At 43.2% G+C, this 22269-nt stretch overlaps 1 protein-coding gene across 1 annotated transcript; it reads left to right on the forward strand.

The window, feature by feature from the left end:
- Window positions 1–3990: 3990 nt before the first annotated feature.
- On the forward strand, window positions 3991–21905 carry LOC310843445 (high-affinity choline transporter 1-like; the record flags this gene model as incomplete). The annotated part of the gene is made up of 8 exons (XM_083736849.1): window positions 3991–4165; window positions 6571–6684; window positions 7665–7820; window positions 8486–8634; window positions 9154–9297; window positions 10439–10592; window positions 10860–11077; window positions 21286–21905. 8 exons carry the CDS (start codon window positions 3991–3993, stop codon window positions 21790–21792), a joined length of 1617 nt encoding a protein of 538 aa, XP_083592975.1. The 3' UTR covers window positions 21793–21905.
- Window positions 21906–22269: the final 364 nt, after the last annotated feature.

The raw sequence follows: 22269 nt of genomic DNA on the forward strand, positions 1-22269 counted from the left end.
AAGGACAGGTGGGTGTTCTGCCCCCCCCCCCCAACATAAATCCACTCATTGGCTTTTAGCAAATAAATTATGCTGTTTGATTCAGACATGCTCCCGTGCCATGTGGAATAGCAACATGAATAAAAGGCCCCTTAAACTGCTGGGTGCAATACAAAGAGAAGCCAAAGTACCCCAGCAATATTTAATCTTCTGTCCCACATGCAGATTTTACAGCTATTATTATAAATGAGCTAGTTTTTGTGTACTAACCACGCAAACAAAAATCTTGCCCTGTTCATCCTCCTCCTCCTCCTCCTCCCCTCTCTCTCTCTCTCTCTCTCTCTCTCACACACACACACACACACACACGATGTGTTTTACATCACAGTCAGAATCAGCATGCCTCTGAATTGCTGGAAATCCCAAATGGAGTTAAGTGCAGTTGCACCCATGTCCTGCTTGCAGGGTTCCCATAGGCTTCTGGTTGGCAACTGTGAGATCAGGATGCTTCACTTGACAGTAGAGGTTCTTATGTTCTTAGGTGCCTGAGATTAATCCCAGGAAAGAGAGAGCCAGAGATAGATGTTTATGGTGTCTAGAATGGACAAACAAATGATGTATATTCTGAAACCTTACAATTTACCTTGTTTTAGAGACGTATGCATTTAAACCAGTCTTGTTTCTTTTCTGGGCTTCTGTCTGTATCATGTCTTGCCTGTAAATATTAAATGTTGTTGTATTATTATTTGAGGCATGCTTCTTTTATTAGTTGGAAGAATGACTGGCTAAAGGAGGCTGCTCAGGCAGGCTTGCACACGTATCCAGTCTTGAAAACCACATTTTGCTTCATATCCATTTGCTGCAGGACAATCACTGCATTTTTCACTCCATAAGACACACCTGACCATAAGACGTGCCTAGTTTTTAGAGGGGGAATGCAAGAAAAAAAATATTCTTTATAGGGAGCGCTGAGCAGAGCCTGTATGCATCCCGGGCTCTGCTCAGTGCTCCCTTTCACAAGCTGCGTGGAGCGTGTGTACGGTGCTTGCAGGCTTTTCCCTGAGGAGGTAGAAGGGCAGCCCAGAGAACTCTGTCCCTTTAAAGGCGCTCTGTTCCTTTAAAGGGAGCGTGGCTCTTGGGGGCTTTTACGGGAGGTGGGGGAAAGGACAGAGCGTGGCTAAGCCAGAAGCTAGAACAGTGAGAGGGAGCGCAGCGATCCCTCTCACTGTTCTGGCTTCTGGGATAGCTGCGCAGCCTGCATTCGCTCCATAAGACTCACACACATTTCGCCTTACTTTTTAGGAGGGAAAAAGTGTGTCTTATAGAGTGAGAAATACAGTACATTCTTCCTCAAAGGAGCTGAACGCCTTGAATTTTAAATTCCTAAACAGTGGCAGAGTAGGTTAGCCTGAGAGTAGAGATTGGTGATTTCAATTTTCCAATCTCTAATTCACTTCATGTTTCCACATCAGTTTGCAAATTCTTCCTTTTTAAAGACTTCGGTAAGATTCATCGTTTTAGTGTGAATTGGGACATTTTTATGCAGTTTTCCCCAATATACACATTTTTTGCAATGCATTTTTATACCTTGTTTTCACTAATATACACTTTGCCCTAGTACATATATTTGCATACACATTCCTTGGTTGGAGAGCTGCATTGCAAAATCCAAAAAAGTGCTCACTACAAAGGATGGGCCTGTTTTGGTTTGCATCTTGTTTTGTGAATTAGGCAAGTGTGAATTACATAAGTTCACATTTAAATGTGAACTCGATCAAATTGCAGTTCCCTAGCTGAAAGACATTGACTTGCACAAGGCTACCCTAATGCTTGAGCTCTTCGCTCTTCGCTCTTCGCTCTCCCTCTCCCTTTCTTTCTCTTGTATGCCCACCCCCCATTCCAAAGCACCTTCCTTCTAACTTCTTTATTAATTTGTATCCACTCTTCCTAATAATGAGGAAGAAATTCACTTTGGTTCACGAACCTACCTGATTTGTACTTCCCAAAACAAGATACAAACAGGAAATCTGCTCCACTTCCCAGTGAGGAGGAGTTGTAGTGGACCATGTGGCCACCCACTCCCCTCCGGGGGCGGTTAGGCGTTGGTTGATCTTATGATGGGGGAGGGGAGGTGTGGCCATCACCTGCCCCTCCAAACTTAAAGGTATTCTGTTAAAGGAATCCAGGGGTGTGGATCTTGTCCAAAGTCTGGGATTGGGCCTGGGCCATGCCACGACCCTGTCGGGAACCCAGGGGGAGTTTGAGTTGGTTTGCATCGACGGGGCTCCCCCTACCGGTGATTGACCCTTACTGGACTCCCTGCATGATGGGCAGGAGTCAGATATAGTTGGGTCAATTCCAACGCCTAAGCCAATACCGCTCACATTCTGTAACCAATAAAGTTGTGGCCTAAATTTGCGTAATAACATTAACCTAATTTCTGTGACCTTGTGTCTTATTCATCAACAAGGGGGTGGTCTTGGGGTCTCGACACGCAATGCAACAAAATCCACGTGTCTCTGAATTCTGCAGCGCAGCTCTCCAATAAAAAAAGAAAGAGAGATTTGTATTAAAAGGAATGTATTAGAAAGCGTGCGTCAAAACATAATGTTGAAAGTAACATTAAAATGCATCATATCAGAGAAATGGTTTGCAACAAAGTGTACACAAGGAGAAATTGCTCCAAAATGGTATATAGGACGCTGCCATGCACCAAGTTAGATCACCATATCTCAGTATTTCCCACAATCATTGGCAATGGATCTCCAGGGCTTCAGACAGGAGCTGAACCTGGGACCTTCTGCATAAGAGGCGGCACAGGATGTTTTGCTACTGTAAGCAAAACATCCCCCCTCCCCGCCGCTGCCCACAGATTCAGGCCCCCTCCCTGCCCCCACTGTCGCCCTGGCACTGCCACCTTGCCACCACAACTACTTTATAATATGACCATGGGGCATCCAGAAAGTATCGCACAATGCAGCTGCACAAGGACATGAATCATTCCCAAAATATAATTGCAAACCAGCCTCTTGCATAAAATGTACCTTAAGTATGCCTACAAACTCAATGAGCTTGCTTTTGCCAGGTAATTTCATTTACCGTATTTTTCCGTGTATAAGATGACGTTATTTTAGTTTAAAATCATGCTAAAAATTTTGGGTCGTCTTATACATGGGTAGTGGAGAGGGGGGACGGGAATTGGGTGGCTGCCATGAGCAGGAGATTGTCAGCGGCATATTTGCTGGTGATTGGCCAGTGTGGCAAGTTCTGCAGGCTATTGGCTGCTGCGGCAATAGGGCGGGCGATTGGCGCTTGCTTTCTGCTTGCGTGCCAAAGATTGGTGGCTTTGTTGATGTGTGGGCGATTGGCTGTGGCGGTCCTGCGGGTGAGCGGTTTTCTTCAGCAGCACCCCCAAAAAGCTCAACAACTCTGGGCAATCTCCCCCCCCCCCATTTTCTCAATTTGGAGTCTCCAAAATACATGGGGGCGTCTTATGCATGGAAAAATACGGTATGTTAGGTCTATTCTGAGAGACTCACATCTCTTCATCAACTCAAAGAAACATTTCTCTTTTCTGAACTTGATAGTATTCTGTGCTGTACACTGACATGTTTAAAAGTTTCTCCGATTGTCCTTGAATCTTCCTGCCACGCTTGCCATCCAGTGTGATTTGCAATGCCCTTTAAGAACCACTGCTCCAAGACTTCACTTGGTATCCACAATGCTGGATCTTTTTTGTTTGTTCCATTAATCTCTCATTTCCCCCTGGTATTTAAGGACACACAAGCAGAGATTGTTTAGTCTGTTGAGAGAGAGAGATAGGCGGGGTCCTATTCCAACGTCATAAACTGCTCTGCTCCCACTTTGTGCACACCCCAAGTTAGTCCTTCAGATAGCAACAGTTCGCCAGTGGAAGAGTTTGCAGAAGGTTCGTCCGACAAGACACAGGCGTTTTGCTGCTTGAACTTGGCTCCACTGCCGGAAACTCACAGCTCCTGATAGCTGGAGGAGATGGCTTTGAGCACAAGCGGCTTGGTGGCCCTAGTTGCCTTTTATGTCGCTACTTTAGCAACTGGAATATGGGCTTCCTGGAAAGCCAAGAAGCTGAAAAGCAGGAAGCCCAGTGAAGTGGCCATGGTGGGAAACAGGAAAATGGGGTTTTGCCTTGGACTCTTCACTGCTACCGGTAAGTACCAATTTCCCAAAAACCAAGGAGGTAGTGGACTCTCCTTCCTTGGAGGTTTCTAAGCAGAGATTGGATGGCCATCTGTCATGGATGCTTTAGTTGAGATTCCTGCATTGCCAGGGGTTGGATTATAAGATCTTTGGGGTCCCTTCCAACTTACAATTCTAATGACTCATGGTGTGAGGCATCATGATGTTATAGATGGGCTTTGTAATGACACAGGATTGCCAGTTTTTAAAAGGAACTAACCTGATATCTAGGCAGGGTCCAGAAATGTGGCTGGGTGGTTATGCCAAAATTCAGAAGGGGAAAGTCAGAGTTTTTGTGTTTGTGTGTACGTTTTTGGGTCTGTGGTCTTTCCCAGCGTTAATGGGGAGATCTTGGAGATGAAACATGAGACCTTTTGAATGCAAAGGGAGTATTCTACCACTGAACTACTGCATCTGAGTCTTAGGTCTAGAAGGTTTTTTTTGCAGCAGATTGATTTTAAAGCACTTCTTTCCCAAGGTTATTTATTTATTTATATTTTAAAGTTTTCCCCCCAGTTATACAAAATAAAGTGGGGGAAAAGAAAGAAGAAGGTGCAATATAGACTAATATAGCAGTTTTTATTTTATTTTAAAGCACTTCTTTTCCAAAGTTTTTTTTATTAATTAATATTTTAAAGTTTTTCACTTATACAAAATTATATATATATCTTATATGCATATATGATTATTAATAACCTGCTATATTCTGTATACACTTGCTCCAAATATCAATATATTTATCCAAACAAAGCCTGCATCTATAAGCAATCCGTTCATATGTTGTGAGTGCTGTCAAGTCTTCAATCCATTGATTAAAGAGGGCCAGATTTTTGTTTTTCCAGTTCATCAATATCAGTCTTTTGGACATACTTAGAACACATAGAATCCATTTCTGTCCACTTGTCAACTTCCATATAATACGTGTATAATTCAAAAGAATATTTCCCTCTGAATATTTTAAGTTTTTCCATACAGTTGTATTTACACAGTTCAACACTTTCACCCAAAACTTAGTGGGAACAGGACACTGTAAGAACACCATGTTTCCAAGAGGCATTATCCTCCAACAAGGAGCTGCATTCGACAGTCCTTTTCTATGCAAAACTAATGTAGTCCAATAGATTCTAAATATTATTTTCTGTTGTGTAAGCCTTAGTTTAAGATCCATCCATGCCTTTGCTATGGAAGCTAAAACACTGTCACACTGTCTACCTGGTCTATAGGAACATCCAAATCTTTTTTTTCCAATTGTTTCTTACAGTCTGCATATCAAACTTATTTTTTAATAACAAATATCTATAAAAAGTAATTGCCGGTTTTTTTGTTTCAAAAGATTTGGACAACTGTTCTAATACCTCTGGTGTCTCAGAGGCTGAAAAAGCAGCCAATGCAAACACTGGTATATTTAATTTTAGTTTTTATTAAAGATTTTATTGTGCTATGAAACACAAACAGGGGAAAGTACCATATTTTTCCATGTATAAGACTAGTTTTCACCCCTAAAAAATAATGTCAAACATTAGGGGGCATCTTATACATGGGGCCCATCTCCCCCCATTTTCTTAAATCTGAGTCCCCCAAAATAGGGGGCATCTTATACATGGGGGCGTCTTATAGACGGAAAAATACGGTACATCTTTTGTCTGCACTTTCAATTCATAGTCTTTTTTGCAGTTTGCTTACATGTAGCGAGAGACGTTTTTGTCATGGACCTCTTGCGATTGGGGGAAAATAGAAGGAGGGGAGAGATGGGGGTCTTGTTCTTTGTTAAAAGGCATTGTAGCTGCAGATATTGCTATTGGAATGCATCTGACAGGTGATAATTATCTCTTAAAACACTTAACGTATAAAATTCGTCTTCCTCATCTATCGGTTGATCCAAAGTCATTATGCCGCTTCCATCCAATTTTTCCATGCATGCCATCTTTTTCCCAATTTTAAAAATGGGATTCCCCCACAAAGTCAATTTAGCATGGATCAAATCTGGTTTTTTATTTGGCATTATATTCCATATCTTTCTAACTAACTTAATTGTGTCAAGAGTTTCCTTAATTTTAAAATATTTTGATCCTAATATCGTCCAACCAACCAAAGGTGCTATGTATGCCACTTCTTTTCCAAAGTCAATCAATAAATAAAACCTCTCATCAGTCTGAAAGAAAATATTGAGGTAGAGGTTTTTAATGCCAAGGATTGAGACCTGAGATGTCCTAAGTGCAATGTAAATATTCTATCACTGAGACATGCTCCTTCCCTTATTCAGGGGCTTATAGGAATTGGAGCTAAAGGCAGCACAGCACAGAATTTATTTTTAGCTGGGGTGTCCATTTTGAGAGAATTTCCAAGTTTAAGTGTGTTCTTCCTGCTTTCTTTCAGCCACGTGGGTTGGAGGAGCATATATCAATGGCACTGCTGAAATTGTCTACCTGCCTTCAAGAGGACTCGTGTGGGTCCAAGCCCCAGTAGGATTTGCTCTGTCTCTCCTTATTGGTAAAGTTTTCAAAAAAGCTTAAATATGTAACTACGGTGGTACCTCGGGTTAAGTACTTAATTCATTCCAGAGGTCCGTTCTTAACCTGAAACTGTTCTTAACTGAAGCACCACTTTAGCTAATGGGGCCTCCCGCTGCTGCCATGCAATTTCTGTTCTCATCCTGAGGTAAAGTTCTTAACCTGAGGTAGTATTTCTGTGTTAGCGGAGTCTGTAACCTGAAGCGTATGTAACCCGAGGTACCAGTGTATTCCATCCAATAAAAATCAGAAATGAAATGATGAGAGACTCGTTAAAATGATGAGAGACTCGTTCAAAAATCAGAAATGAAATGATGAGAGACTCGTTCAAGGGGAATGCAGAAGTCTGACTTTGGTTCACATTGTTTCCTCACAAACTGCCGTTGTCGCACATACGAAAAGTCTCTCAAGGAGTAATCCAAACACAAGATCCGCTGGGATGAGGGGATTTCTGGATAGGTGGATCTTGGGCTGAATCTGGACTAAATTTCCCTATCTTGGGCCAGCCATAAATACTTCAGTGCAAGCCCTCCATCTCTGATCCTGTGAAACCGAAGCCAGGGAAATCCCCCAAAAGGGGTGCTCCAGGGGTGTGGCAGAGGCAGGGCAGAGGATGAGACACCCCCTATTTCAAACTCCTTTCAGCTCAGTCATGACCTAGCAACCCAGCAGGTTGCCATCCAGCCAAATCTGAAGGTCACTGTGATGACTATTCCCAGGTCAGAGTGCTGGTCCAGGCGTGAGGAGACCCCGGTTCAAACCTCCACTCAGCTATGGAACTTGCTAGGTGATCTCAGACCAGTCACCTTCTCTCAGACTACAGGATTGTTGTTAAGGATAAAATGGGAAAGAGGAAGCACATGTGCCACTTTTAGCTCCTCGGGGAAAATTTTAGGTATCTAAAAACATTGCTTCTGCCCAGATGACAATAATAATTGCAATACAACTGCTTTTTAACAGGTGGGCTCTTCTTTGTCAATCCAATGAGATCGAAGAAGTACGTGACAATGATGGATCCACTCCAAGAAACATATGGGAATGTGATGGCAAGCCTCATGTTTATTCCATCGTTGATAGGGGACATATTCTGGTTTGCAGCTATTCTTTCTTCCTTAGGTAACTAAACATCTCTTGCTTGTCTTAAGGGCTGAAGGCTTGTTTCAGTAAAGTAGGAACTGCTTTAATTACAGCCCATGAGTCCGTGCAGCCCACATTTCCACTTCATCCAATTCAAATGTCTACGGCTGGGGAAAAGTAGATGGAGTGATTTGCCCTAAATTTGATGGGGAACCTCAGACCAGGCAGCCCAATGTGGCCCTCTAGATCTCTCTCTCTCTCTCTGGCCCTTGGCATTCTCCCCAGGCCACAACCCCTCCACAGCCATGTCCTGCAACAACCCTACTTCATACCCGCCCTGAGGAATAATCAGAACTGAACTCCACATCTGGGAATGTTCATAATGCCTAGAGCAGCCTTTCCCAACCTCTGGCACAGCCTTTCCCAACCTCTGGCAGATGTTTTGGGGTTCAAAGGCCATCAGCCCCAGATGATGTGGTCAGTGATCACAGTCCAATGATTGGAACTGTAGACTAGTAACATCTGGAGGGCATCTGGCTGGGGGAAAAACATCTAGTCTAGAAGATCATCTCTCCCTATGTTAATGCTTGTATCTCTTAAGGAGCAATTCTGTCACTTGTGGTGCACACTAATATAATGATGTAAGGGAAATCGCGTAGCATTAAATTTCATGCTGTAGCTTAACATTGTCCTTTTTTCCACAGGTGCAACCATGCAGGTCATTTTGGATATCCATGGTATTTTAGTCATTGTTATCTCTGCATGCACGGTTATAATCTATACTTTATTAGGTGGCCTGTACTCGGTTGCATATACAGATGTAATACAGCTGATCTTTATAACAGTCAGCCTGGTAAGTCCTAATATTGTTATTTTACTACTCACTTGAAATACTTTTGTGATTTTTTTTAAAAACCGTAACCGTATTCTACACACATGGGGCTTAGTCTCAGTCTCTGCGAGGCTGTGATGGGTACAAAATGCTAGGACAAAATTATGAGTCTGGGGATAATCTTTGCCTGCAGTGAATCTGACCACCATCAAATTTAATGAGTGCTCTCTCTACATGTTTGGAGCTGGAGCTTCAGGTGTGAGCAGGAGCTTCTATAAGCACATTGGAGCCAGTTCTCTATAGTAATCATCAGCAACCAGCTGCTTGTAAGATCAAATATTGTCTGTGGGTGACAGCTATCGACCCATCACTCACCTGTGTCCTCTGTTTGATGGATTTTGGTGAGCAGGAGTGGATATTTTATTTTACTTTCCTCTTTTCACTTGTGGGTAGCATATTTTGCAAACCAGAGCTCAAGGCTGGTGTCCTTGAGGAAACCTGATGGGGAAATAATTCTGATGTTTCTCTTTTTACCACAAGTGGGTTTGTATCCCCTTCGCCCTCATGAATCCTGCAACGAAAAGCATTTCCTACACTGCTGGGCACGACGTCTTCCAAGCATCTTGGATTGGAAAAATGGAAGTGCAGTATCTTGGAAGGTGGCTCGATGACTTCTTATATTTGGTAAGAACTGCTCCCAAGGCAGATGGAGGGCAAGCTGGTGGTGCTTGCTGTTTTTATTTCATTCTGGCCAAACTGTAGAAATAGCTGTATTGGATGAGCTGGGGAAATGTATACCATGTCTGCAGAGGAAAAACACCCGTTCACAGGTGCAATTTGAGTCTGAGTCCCATCTGTGGGTTAAACCACAGAGCCTAGGACTTGCCGATCAGAAGGTCGGTGGTTCAAAGCCCCGTGACAGGGTGAGCTCCTGTTGCTCGGTCCCTGCTCCTGCCAACCTAGCAGTTCAAAAGCACATCAAAGTGCAAGTAGATAAATAGGTACTGCTCTGGCGGGAAGGTAAACAGCGTTTCCGTGTGCTGCTCTGGTTCGCCAGAAGCAGCTTAGTCATGCTGGCCACATGACCTGGAAGCTGTACGCCAGCTCCCTTGGCCAATAAAGCGAGATGAGTGCCGCAACCCCAGAGTCGGTCACGACTGGACCTAACGGTCAGGGGTCCCTTTACCACATCTGAGAATGGATTTCCAAGCGGCTTCCTGTAATGCCCCCATTACTGGTTATCCTGATAACTTTGAACTGCCCTGCTCTTTGCTCGAGTTTGGTCCACAGTGAGTAGGGGAATTAAAGATTTGGCCCTCAGGCTAGTATTGCCCCTTTCTAACATTTATTTCTGTGGTTTTCTTTTTGTAAATAAAATCGGGATTAAGGTTTTTTCCCCTCAGGACGGTGGAGGGTTGTTTGTGTTGCGTCGCATTTGTGAAGTTGTGGTAGCACTGGCTCTTCTGATAGGATATGCTTTGCAGGGGAGACGGACCAAAAAATGGGGTGGTGGTCAAGGAGGGTCAGTTGTTTGGGAGTCAGAAATGTCCCTACTTTCACCTGAGGAATGTTGGAGGGTATGAGATTGCCATTTATTGCTGAATAGATTACTAAGGGTTTTCCCTTGGGAAGAAACAAGGCAAGAGGGAAACCACTTGGAACCACAGCAAAATTGGGAGTGAGCCCTTTGTCGCTCAAACAAGACTCAGTTGGAACGGAAGGCCACAAGGCCTAACAGCATTTCATTGCCTGAAGTGACTTTGGGGCTGCCTGTATGTGATGGGAGGCTGACCGATATGTTCATAACCTTCTGCTTCTCTTCCAGGTTCTTGGGAGTATCCCGTGGCAAATCTATTTCCAGCGCGTTCTCTCGGCTTCTTCTCCAAACGAAGGAAGGCTCATCTCCTACCTTTCTGGACTGGGGTGCTTCATCATGGCCATCCCTTCTGTTGTCATTGGGGCTGTCGCTGCTTCCACAGGTAAGATTAGCACGCTCCATAACACCACCCGGAGGATCGCGAATCCTCCCTGACTCTTCTGGGGAGAAAGAAGTTGCCGCCTTGGGTGTGATGAATTTTAGGGACAGCCAATTTCATTCAACGATACGCTGTTCCTAACCTAGCCTACTCTACCCGTTGGAAAAAGTGATAGGGAAGACTTCCTGTTCCTTTGCATGTGTTAACCCTCACCCTGAAATATGATCAAACCTTTTAACATACATGATGCTTCTCTGTTTCCTTTCTAAGACTGGAATCAGACTGCCTATGGCCTCCCCAGTCCCAACGACAGAGGAGAGTCTGCCCTTATTCTCCCACTGGTTCTCTACCATCTGTGCCCAACGTATGTCGCCCTTGGTGGCTTGGGTGCCCTGGCTGCTGCCGTGATGTCTTCTGGTGATTCCGCCTTGCTCTCTGCTGGTACCTTGTTTGCTCACAACATATACAGGAAAGTCTTCAGGAAAAATGTGAGTTGTTGCGAATAATATCGACACCAGCAGGCGGAGGGAGGTCTGTGAGGGACGCAAGTGTCTTCACTATATTATTTTTGGTGCCTGCTAAAAAATTTGTTTTGTTTTGTCAAGCCCACCCAGATATGTAGAATGTTGATTTGTATTTTAATCTGCTTTTAGTTTATCATGGATTTTATGATACGATAATCTTTATTGTCATTGTCCTATACAGAACAACGAAATTGAAAAAAATCTACATCAGACATTCAAAAACCAACAAGCCTGCTATCCCAACTATCCCAACCTGGTTAGCCCCTAAAAACTCTGATACCCCATAATTGAATACAATATACTCACACAGAGACTACCTTACACTGCGTTTAAAATCTCTACGCTGATTTAATTGTTGCTTGCAACTGTTTTTACAAATAGTTTCATTGTTTTATTCCTTTCATAAATTGCTTTGAGGGTCTTTTTTTTAATACACTCAAGCAGTGCATACATTTTTATGAAATAAACGTAAACAAAATAAAGCAGGAATTTCCTCCTAATGCAAAACAGAAGCATGATTTTCCTGCACCTGGGGAGGAAAAGGTTAAATCCTTTCTCCATGTCTGCTCTGATGCTGTCAATTGTCCCTCCCCTCACCCCATGATATTTGTATTAAAAAAAAGAAAGAAACTGAATGTTAAATGCAAGGCCAAATCTAGGTTCTCTCTATAAGAAGAGAGAAACTTGAAAGGCCACAACAGAAATATGCACTGGAACATAATAAAATTTAAAGAGAGGAAGCCAGTAGTTACACAGAGTTACGCCACTCAGAATGATCATAGGAAATAGATTCGTAACATTTCGTAAAATATATTGCAAGGCTCCTCCTCTCATTATCTCATTAGCTAAAATGGCTCTTGGGGTTTGCGGTAAGCAGTTGACTTTACCAGAAAGAATATTGCAGAGACCTTTCTTTTAAAACGAAATAAAATTCTTAATTTAAAGGGTTTCTGGGAATTTCCAGGAACCAGTAACAACAGGGTTCAAAGCCACCCCAAATCCCAGAAAGACAATTTAAATAATAATACAGTGGTACCTCTAGTTACAAACTTAATTTGTTACCGAAGGTCCGTTCTTAACCTGAAACTGTTCTTAATGAGAGGCGTGCTTTCGCTAATGAAGCCTCTTGCTGCCGCTGTGCCGCCGGCACACGATTTCCATTAGCAAAGTTCTCAACTCGAGGTAACTCTTCCAGGTTAGCGGAGTTTGTAACCTGAAGTGTTTGTAAGCTGAGGCGTTTGTAACTCAAGGTACCACTGTAATAATAAGTGATATTGGTAAAAGTTACCCAGCTTTGTGTAGTTGTGTTGTAGCACCCTGCTTGTGGTTAACGCTTAGCTGGAATGAAATATTCAACGTAGCAATAGAGAAATTAAAATAATAATTTATTTGTCAGACAAATAAATGATAGGCACAGTGGTATATGTTTACCAAAGCTCTGCCTGCCCTCCAGCCCTGATGTCCAGTACTTATATTTCCTCAGCCCAGCCCCCTTGCTCCTCCTTTGGCTGCCTCTGTCCAATCAGCCTGGTTGAAATTCCTATTGGCTGTTTGCTACAATCAATCATAAAAGATACACCCATTTCCTATTACCTTTTATGGGAGACAAAGAGCTATATTTCCTTCTATCCATAAATGGCAGACAAGTAGCCATATATCTTACATTTGCCTCAACAAGGCACCTTAATTACCAGATCACCTTTTGCCCTGTTGCCCCTACATTCCAAAACAAATGGCTAAAACAGATGGCTCGTGGTATTAAGCTCTATCTAAACAGAGATCTTACTATTTACCAACTCTTAATTAGTGGTTTTGCAGCTTGATTGTATTCTGTAATATGTAGGGTCAGTGTAACCTTTGCTCCCAGCCTGTATTTCCCTTTTACAACTTTGAGAAACCTGTCTCCTGCTATTACTATAAATCAGGGGGGCCCTTGTCCAGGAGGATAAACAACTGCCAAAGTCCTTAGCCAGCTGGTTTTCTGCCTGGCATGAAACATTTGCAAATCTTTAAGCTCATTTTAAAATACAGGCCTTGATCAGATGCCTCAGTGTTTAGGCACTAGCAGCCCACCTGAACTCAGCTATGAAGCTCCCTGGGTGGGCCAGTTGCCACGTCTCGGCCCCCAGCCTACCTCAAAGGGTTGTTGTACGGGTAAAATGGAGAGGAGGAGAGTCATGCACACCACCTTGAATTCGTTGGAGGAAAGGCGGCTGTAAGAATAACGGAGGATGGCAGGAGGTTGGAGACAGGGAGCTGTGTGTGAGCAAGCTGAAGAACAAGCTTCGCAGAGCCTCTTTTTATTAGCAGAAGTCAACAATTGGAATCAGTAGTGAAACCACTCTGAACATGACGTATTTCCATCTAAGCACATTTCCAGCGTTATCAAATACACGTGTTAGCAGGTGTTTCCCTAAAATGTTCCCCGATACAGTGGTACCTCAGGTTACATACACTTCAGGGTACAGACTCCGCTAACCCAGAAATAGTGCTTCAGGTTAAGAACTTTGCTTCAGGATGAGAACAAATATCATGCTCCGGCGGCACGGCGGCAGCAGGAGTCCCCATTAGCTAAAGTGGTGCTTCAGGTTAAGAACAGTTTCAGGTTAAGTACGGACGTCCGGAACGAATTACCGTATTTTTCGCTCTATAACACGCACCCGACCATAACACGCATGTAGTTTTTAGAGGAGGAAAATCCGTAGGCATGCCACCTGTAGGCATTCCCTCCATAACATGCACAGACATTTCCCCTTTCTATTTTTTTTTGTAAATTATTTTTATTCAATTTTTCCAATACAAAATTTATACAAATCATACATCTTTTTTATATCCATTCTCTTTTTGACTTCCCTCAACTTGCCTGATACTCCTTCCCTTCTTAATTTCTTACACATTTCTAAAGCCTTTCTTCAATTATTTTTTAAAATTAATTCTTAGTTTTACTCATATTATAACATTTCTTCTTACAGAGCTTCATTAAAGCTTACAAATGTCATTTGATTATCACTTAATTTATGCATATATTCTGTAAACTTTTCCCAATCTTCTATAAATCTCTGATCTCGTCGATTTCGGATCCTTCCAGTCAGTCTATCGAGTTCTGCATAGTCCGTCATCTTCATTCTCCATTCGTCTAGTGTAGGTAACTCCTCTTGCTTCCATTTCTGAGCCATCAGTATTCTTGCTGCAGTCACTGCATATAAAAATAACTTCTTTTCTTTCTTATTAATCTCATTCCCTGTAATACCAAGTAAAAACGCTTCTGGTTTCTTAACAAAAGTGTACTTAAACATTTTCTTCAATTCATTATATATCATTTCCCAAAAGCTTTTTACTTTCTTACACTCCCACCACATATGATAGAATGTACCCTCTTTTTCTTTACATTTCCAACATTTGTTACATCCTTTATACATCCTTGCTAACTTCACTGGTGTTACATACCATCGATACATCATTTTCATCACATTTTCTTTTATTGTTGTACATGCAGTGAATCTTAAACCTTCTTTCCATAATTTTTCCCAATCCTCCATTTGTATATTATATCCAAAATCTTTGACCCAGTCAATCATAACCGATTTTATCTCTTCGTCCTTTGTGTGACACTCTAGTAATATCTTGTACATTTTAACCAGCACTTTAAAACCACAATTTATTATTTTTTTCTGAAATTTCGGCTCTTTATCCTCAAAACCTCTTAATCTTAAATATTTTTTAAACATTTCATAAATTTGAAAGTAATGCAGCCAATCATTAACATATTCCTTAACTACCTCAAACGGCTTCAAACTCCATTTGCCTTCAATTTTTGTTATTAGGTTCTGATAAGTTGTCCACCCCCCTTTCATATTGATTTTTTTCACACTCAACGCCTCTAATGGTGATAACCAATACGGAGTTTTGGTTTCCAACAAGTTTTTATACTTTTCCCAAACCTCTATCAGAGACTTTCTTATGATATGGTTTTCAAAACCTTTATGTACTCGCTTTTTGTCATACCATAAATAAGCGTGCCACCCAAATCTGTTATCAAATCCTTCTAAGTCTAATAAATCAGTATTTTCTAATTTCATCCATTCCTTTTTTTTTAATGAATATTTATTGGCATTTTCAAGTACAAAACACAAACAAAAAAAACAAAAATACAAAACTTAAAAACATTTAAAAACACATAAAATTTCAATTACTTATTTTCTTTTAACTTGTTTCTCAGACCTCCTCACACCACCCCTTCTTGTATTCCAATTTAAATTATTAGCTCAGCAAGTCCTTATTACTTATTTCTCATCTTTAACTAATAATTTATTTTAACATTTTACTTTTCCTCTTTCTTCCATTTCCTCAATTTATTTTTGCAAACCTTATTTTCTTTTGACTTAAACCATTTTAAAGACCAATTTTCACTTATCTAAACTTAAACATCAATACTTATACATCATTTCTCATTCTTAAACATATTTCCTAAGGTCAACCAAAATTTCCCTTCCACGACTTCCCCAATTTCATACCAATAGCAAAACAAAATAAAAACAGAACAAGTTATAATTAGGAAGAACTTCCTGACAGTAAGAGCTGTTCGACAGTGGAATTTGCTGCCAAGGAGCGTGGTGGAGTCTCCTTCTTTGGAGGTCTTTAAGCAGAGGCTTGACAACCATATGTCAGGAGTGCTCTGATGGTGTTTCCTGCTTGGCAGGGGGTTGGACTCGATGGCCCTTGTGGTCTCTTCCAACTCTATGATTCTAGGATTCTATGATTCTATATACCCTTTGGATTCCCAAACTCCACCCACCCCTTTCTCGGTTTCAGTCCCCTCAAATGTCCATCAGTCTCAAAATATTGTTTAGCCTGGAGATCTCACATCCGAGGCACTTAAATCTCTCTCAGTTCCTCTCTGCCGGTCTTTTTGATAGTCCTTAATGTTAAACCCCAAATCTCGGAGAGGCTCCGGCCCAACAGGATCCATGTTTCTTCCAGCCAGACCTCCATATTTGAAAGTAAAGCCTATGGGGTACTCCAAATCTTGTTTCATACTCTTTTTTTAGTCCAGATGTCCCCAAGGCTCCAGCTTCCACCTTAATCAAATTTATAATCCTTCGGTCTTCAGATCTCCACTTAAGGAGATCTCTCTGTTTTCCACTCTCCAATTCAGGCCGGACTTTCCACATCAGATTTTTATTTTCCTTTGTTGCCATCATGTCAGGCCTCGATTTACAGCTTTCCTTTAACATCTGCAAAATTACAGCTCCTCCTTCCTTTTCTTCAGGGGCAACATATATCTCCTTCTCCATGTTCTCAAAGCTTTGAAATTTCTCTATTTGTCCAATTGAATAGGCTTCCTGTTTCAAATCCTTATCAGGTTCAACCATGTTATTTACTGTTAAGTCCAGAGTTGTGGCATTTGTAGCCAAAACATCGATTTGACCTTGTAACTTTCCCAAGAGAACAAATGCTCTGGCTAATTCAGCCTGGATTTTCCCTCCTCCAGCCATTCTTGTAATGTCCCTAAACCCCCTCTAGAGGGATTTTAGTTCCTTAAAATTCCTTTCAACTCAAGTCCAAAAGTCAAGTTAGTTTGTATCAACAAATTATATCAAATGTAACCAGCAGAAGCAACAAACGCAAAGTTCTCTTTTTCAGTCTTGACAGCTAACTTGACAGCTGTCAAACTCTTCAGTACTTCATCAACAAGCTCTCTCGCGGGACGCTCCCGGATACGGGGGGGGGGGGGGCTTGGAACTTCAGCTCCCAAAATTAGTTTTTTATCCTCCAATAAAATTTCTTTTAATGTCAAGCCGTGAGGTTAAAATCTTTTACACAAAAGAAAGAAAAGATTCTCTCGACCTTAGTTGACAGGTCCTTTGCTTTAAATTATTTACAAATGGGGGGGCGGACTTCCTTTTTACACCTTCCCCACTCGTTCCCAATTCATCAAAATTTTCCTTTAAAGTTCCAATTTCCGTACTACTTACGGGTTCTTACTTTAGAGTCCAATTGTTCCAAAGAAGAAGTCAGCGCTCTCCGACAATGGCTTGCGGCTTCACTCCGCAGAATGAGCAGTCCACTCTCAGCACCGCGTCACTCACCCCCACACCGTTCCGGAGCCTTTAAGCAGGCTCTTTCGCAGCTGGGGGGGGGGCGCAAATGGTGCCCGCCGAGTCACCACGCTCACAGGCTTCCGCGCCTGTGATTTTTAAGGGTCCCCGCGTCGCCGCAGCGGCAAGACCCTATCCTGCAGAGCCGATTCCCTCCCGGAGCTTGGAGGGAATCCGCCATTAGTCGATGGCACTAACCCGGAAGTCCATTTCCTCCATTCCTTCAACCAGCAGAGGCAAGATGCTTCATAATATAATTTCAGGTCTGGCAGGGCGAAGCCTCCTCTCTCTTTCGCATCTGTCAATAGCTTAAACTTTATTCTCGGCTTCTTACCGTGCCATATAAACATTGAAATTTCTCTTTGCCAAGTTCTGAAAATAGCAGCCCCCCTGATTACTGGAACGGTTTGGAATAAAAATAACATCTTAGGTAGCACATTCATTTTTATTCTTGCAATTCTTCCCCAAAATGAGAATTTCATTCTTCCCCACACCTCTAAATCTTTTTTAATCTTACTCCAGGTTGGTATGTAGTTGTTCTGATACAAATCGATACTTCTGGGGGTTAACCAAACTCCTAAATATTTAACCTTCTTAACCACTTCTATTTCTAATTGTTGCTGCACTTTATCAATAGTTTCTCGGTCCATATTTTTACTAATCATTTTTGTCTTTTTCTTATTCAAAATAAATCCCGCTAATTGGCCAAACTGCTCTATTTCATTCAGAACTTCTGTTACAGTGTTTGTTGAATTTTCCAGAGTTAGTACCAAGTCATCAGCAAATGCCTTAACCTTATATTGTTTACTTCCTACTGTTATCCCTTTTATCTGTTCATTACCTCTTATTGCTCTTAAAAAGACTTCCAGGACCGTGATAAATAACAATGGTGAAAGTGGACACCCCTGTCTTGTACCTTTGGTTATTTTTATATTTTCTGTTACCACATTGTTCACTATTAATTTTGCTCTTTGGTCTCTATATATTGCACTAATACCATTCATAAATCCTTGTCCAATATCCATCATCTCAAAGTTTTTTAACATAAATTCCCAAGAAATATTATCAAAGGCCTTTTCCGCATCCACAAATATCAACATAGCTTGCTTGTCATTCCTGGCATTCAAATACTCCAAAATATTAATTACATTCCTAATATTATCTTTCATTTGTCTGCCAGGAAGAAAACCTGCTTGATCTTCATGTATCAAACCCTTCAACACCTTTTTCATCCTATTTGCTAATATGTTAGCAAACAGTTTATAATCATTATTTAGAAGCGAGATCGGCCTATAATTCTTAACTTGAGATAAATCTGAGTCTTGTTTGGGTATTAAAGTAATATATGCTTCTTTTCAAGTGTCTGGTATTTCTTTTTTTGTTAATATATCATTCATTACTTCTCTCAGTGGTACAACAAGGATGTCCTTCATTTCTTTATAATATCTTGCACTAAATCCATCCGGCCCTGGAGTCTTTCTGCTTTTTAATTCTTTGATTGCATTTCTTATTTCTTCTATTTCTATCCTCTCATTTAGTTTACTTTTCTCTTTCGTCAGAATCTATTTCCCCTTACTTTCTAGGAGGAAAAAAGTGAGTGTTATGGTGCAAAAAATACGGTAAGTACTTAACCTGAGGTAGCACTGTACTTGATTACAACTGCGTCCCTGGTCATGCTCCAGCCAAGTGTTATGTCGAGTGACCAAATCTGTGAGAAGACAAACGGTCAGGGGAAACCCCCTGTTTGCTAGCCAAGAGGCACAAGTTGAGGGATAATAATAATAATAATAATAATAATAATAATAATAATAATTTATTATTTGTACCCCGCCCATCTGGCTGGGTTTCCCCAGCCACTCTGGGCGGCTTCCAACAGAGATGAAAAATACACTAAAATGTCACATATTAAAAACTTCCCTGAACAGGGCTGCCTTCAGATGTCTTCTGAATGTCAGGTAGTTGTTTATCGCTTTGACATCTGATGGGAGGGCATTCCACAGGGCGGGCGCCACTACCGAGAAGGCCCTCTGCCTGGTTCCCTGTAACTTGGCCTCTCGCAGTGAGGGAACCGCCAGAAGGCCCTCGGAGCTGGACCTCAGTGTCCGGGCAGAACGATGGGGTAGGAGACGCTCCTTCAGATATACTGGACCGAGGCCATTTAGGGCTTTAAAGGTCAGCACCAACACTTTGAATTGTGCTCGGAAACGTACTGGGAGCCAATGTAGGTCTTTCAAGACCGGTGTTATATGGTCTCGGCGGCCGCTCCCAGTCACCAGTCTAGCTGCCGCATTCTGGATTAGTTGTAGTTTCCGGGTCACCTTCAAAGGTAGCCCCACGTAGAGCGCATTGCAGTAGTCCAAGCGGGAGATAACCAGAGCATGTACCAGTCTGGCGAGACAGTCTGCAGGCAGATAGGGTCTCAGCCTACGTACCAGATGGAGCTGGTAAACAGCTGCCCTGGATACAGATTTGACCTGTGCCTCCATGGACAGCTGTGAGTCCAAAATGACTCCCAGGCTGCGCACCTGGTCCTTCAGGGGCACAGTTACCCCATTCAGGACCAGGGAATCCTCCACACCTGCCCGCCTCCTGTCCCCCCAAAACAGTACTTCTGTCTTGTCAGGATTCAACCTCAATCTGTTAGCCGCCATCCATCCTCCAACCGCTTCCAGACACTCACACAGGACCTTCACCGCCTTCACTGGTTCTGATTTAAAAGAGAGGTAGAGCTGGGTATCATCTGCATACTGATGAACACCCAGCCCAAACCTCCTGATGATCCCTCCCAGCGGCTGCATGTAGATGTTGAAAAGCATGGGGGAGAGGACAGAACCCTGAGGCACCCCACAAGTGAGAGCCCAGGGGTCTGAACACTCATCCCCCACCACCACTTTCTGAACACGGCCCAGGAGGAAGGAGCGGAACCACTGTATGACAGTGCCCCCAGCTCCCAGCCCCTCAAGACGGTCCAGAAGGATGTCATGGTCGATGGTATCAAACGCCGCTGAGAGATCCAGCAGAACTAGGAAACAGCTCTCACCTTTGTCCCTAGCCCGCCGGAGATCATCAACCAGTGCGACCAAGGCAGTTTCAGTCCCATGATGAGGCCTGAATCCCGACTGGAAGGGATCCAAATGGTCCGCTTCTTCCAGGCGTGCCTGGAGTTGTTCAGCAACCACTCGCTCAATCACCTTGCCCAAGAATGGAAGGTTTGAGACTGGGCGATAATTGGCCATCGTGGCCGCATCTAAAGATGGTTTTTTAAGAAGCGGTTTAATAACCGCCTCTTTCAGCGGGTCTGGGAAGGCTCCCTCACGGAGGGAAGCATTCACCACCCCACGAAGCCCATCGCCCAGTCCTTCCCGGCTAGCTTTTATAAGCCAGGATGGGCAAGGATCCAGGAGACAGGTGGTTGGCTTCACTCGTCCAAGCAGCCTGTCCACATCCTCGGAGGTAACAGATTGGAATTGATCCCACACAACTTGACCAGACAGGACTCTAGCACTCTCCCGCCCCGGCCCTGCTCCCATGGTGGAGTCTACTTCTTCCCGAATCTGAGCGATTTTATCTGCAAAAAACTTTGCAAAATCATTGCAGGAGAACATGTGGCCCGTACTGGGCCCCGATGTTACAGGTGGTTCCGCTAAATTGTGAACCACCTGAAAGAGTCTCCTGCTGCTGTTTTCTGCAGATGCAATAGAGGCGGTGAAGAAAGTCTTCTTCGCCGTCACTATCGCCACTTGGTAGGCTCGACGCTGAGCTCTAACCTGTGTCCGGTCAGATTCAGAATGAGTTATCCACCACCGGCGCTCTAGCCGTCTCAACGATTGTTTCATTGCCCTCAGATCCGTGGAAAACCACGGGGCTCTCCGGGCTCCATGCAATCGGAGAGGGCGCTTCGGAGCCAAACAGTCAATAGCCCTGGGAGGGAGCGTGGGCGCAAGGCTCCTGGGCACGCTGTTGCCTGCCAGGTTCAAGGTGTGCCTCAGCACAAGTGGAGCGTTACCTCCACAGCGGCATAGAAATGTAATAGCACCTAAACAAATAATAAAACACCTATTTCTTTATTTCCAGGCGTTAGAGGAAGAAGTGCTATGGGCAATGAGAATGTCCATGGTGATCTTTGGGATGATGTCCGCAGGTCTAGCTTTTTACGCCCATTCCATTTATGACCTCTGGTTCCTGAGTGGAGAACTCGTCTACGCTCTCCTCTTCCCCCAGCTCTGCTGCGTCCTCTTCATTCGCAACACCAACACTTACGGCTCCGCCGCCGGGTTCTTCTTGGGCCTCCTCCTGCGCCTCTTGGCGGGGGAGCCCGCCCTGAACATCCCCCCGGTCATCCATTACCCAGGATGCTCTCTGGTGGATGGAGCCTACATCCAGCTGTTCCCATTTAAGCTGTTCACCATGCTGGTATCTCTGCTGACCATCGTCTCCGTCTCGCATCTGTCCACCTTTCTATTTAAGGCAAACGTCCTTCCCCGCAGATGGGATGTCTGTAAGATCGTGCGAGCTGACAGGGTGGTCATTTCCTTACCCCAGAGGCGTAAAAGAGTTGCCTGTGCCAGAACAGAGTTTTGAGCAAATTGCATTGGTATTTTATCCATGATCCTTCTTGAAGGTTCCTTAGCTCTTTGAATGAGGTCATCTTCCATGTTGTGATTTATTGTTGTTGTTGTTATTGAAGTCCATAGTCACAGCAAAGGGCCCTCTCCCATTGTGGCACAACCTCCAACACCTTTCTTTTTTCCTAGTCCTGTTAATTCAATGTCTGGGCTCTTTTTGGAAAACATGAAGCCTTTGAAGCCCTTTAATTGGTGCTGCAGCTACAGAAATTCAGTGGGTGCAGAATGCTGCGGTGAGACTCTTTACGGGGTCCTTGCCTCGGGATCACATTCACCCGGTGCTATACCAGCTGCGCTGGCTCCCGGTGGAGTACAGGATCAGGTTTAAGGTGCTGGTTTAAACCTTTAAAGCCCTATACAGCCTAGGACCCTCGTACCTACAGGACCGCCTCTCCTGGTATGTCCCACGGAGGACTTTACAGTCTTCAAATAA

The sequence above is a fragment of the Podarcis gaigeae genome (assembly GCF_964106915.1).
Source record: "Podarcis gaigeae genome assembly, chromosome: 4".
Taxonomy (NCBI): Eukaryota; Metazoa; Chordata; class Lepidosauria; order Squamata; family Lacertidae; genus Podarcis; species Podarcis gaigeae.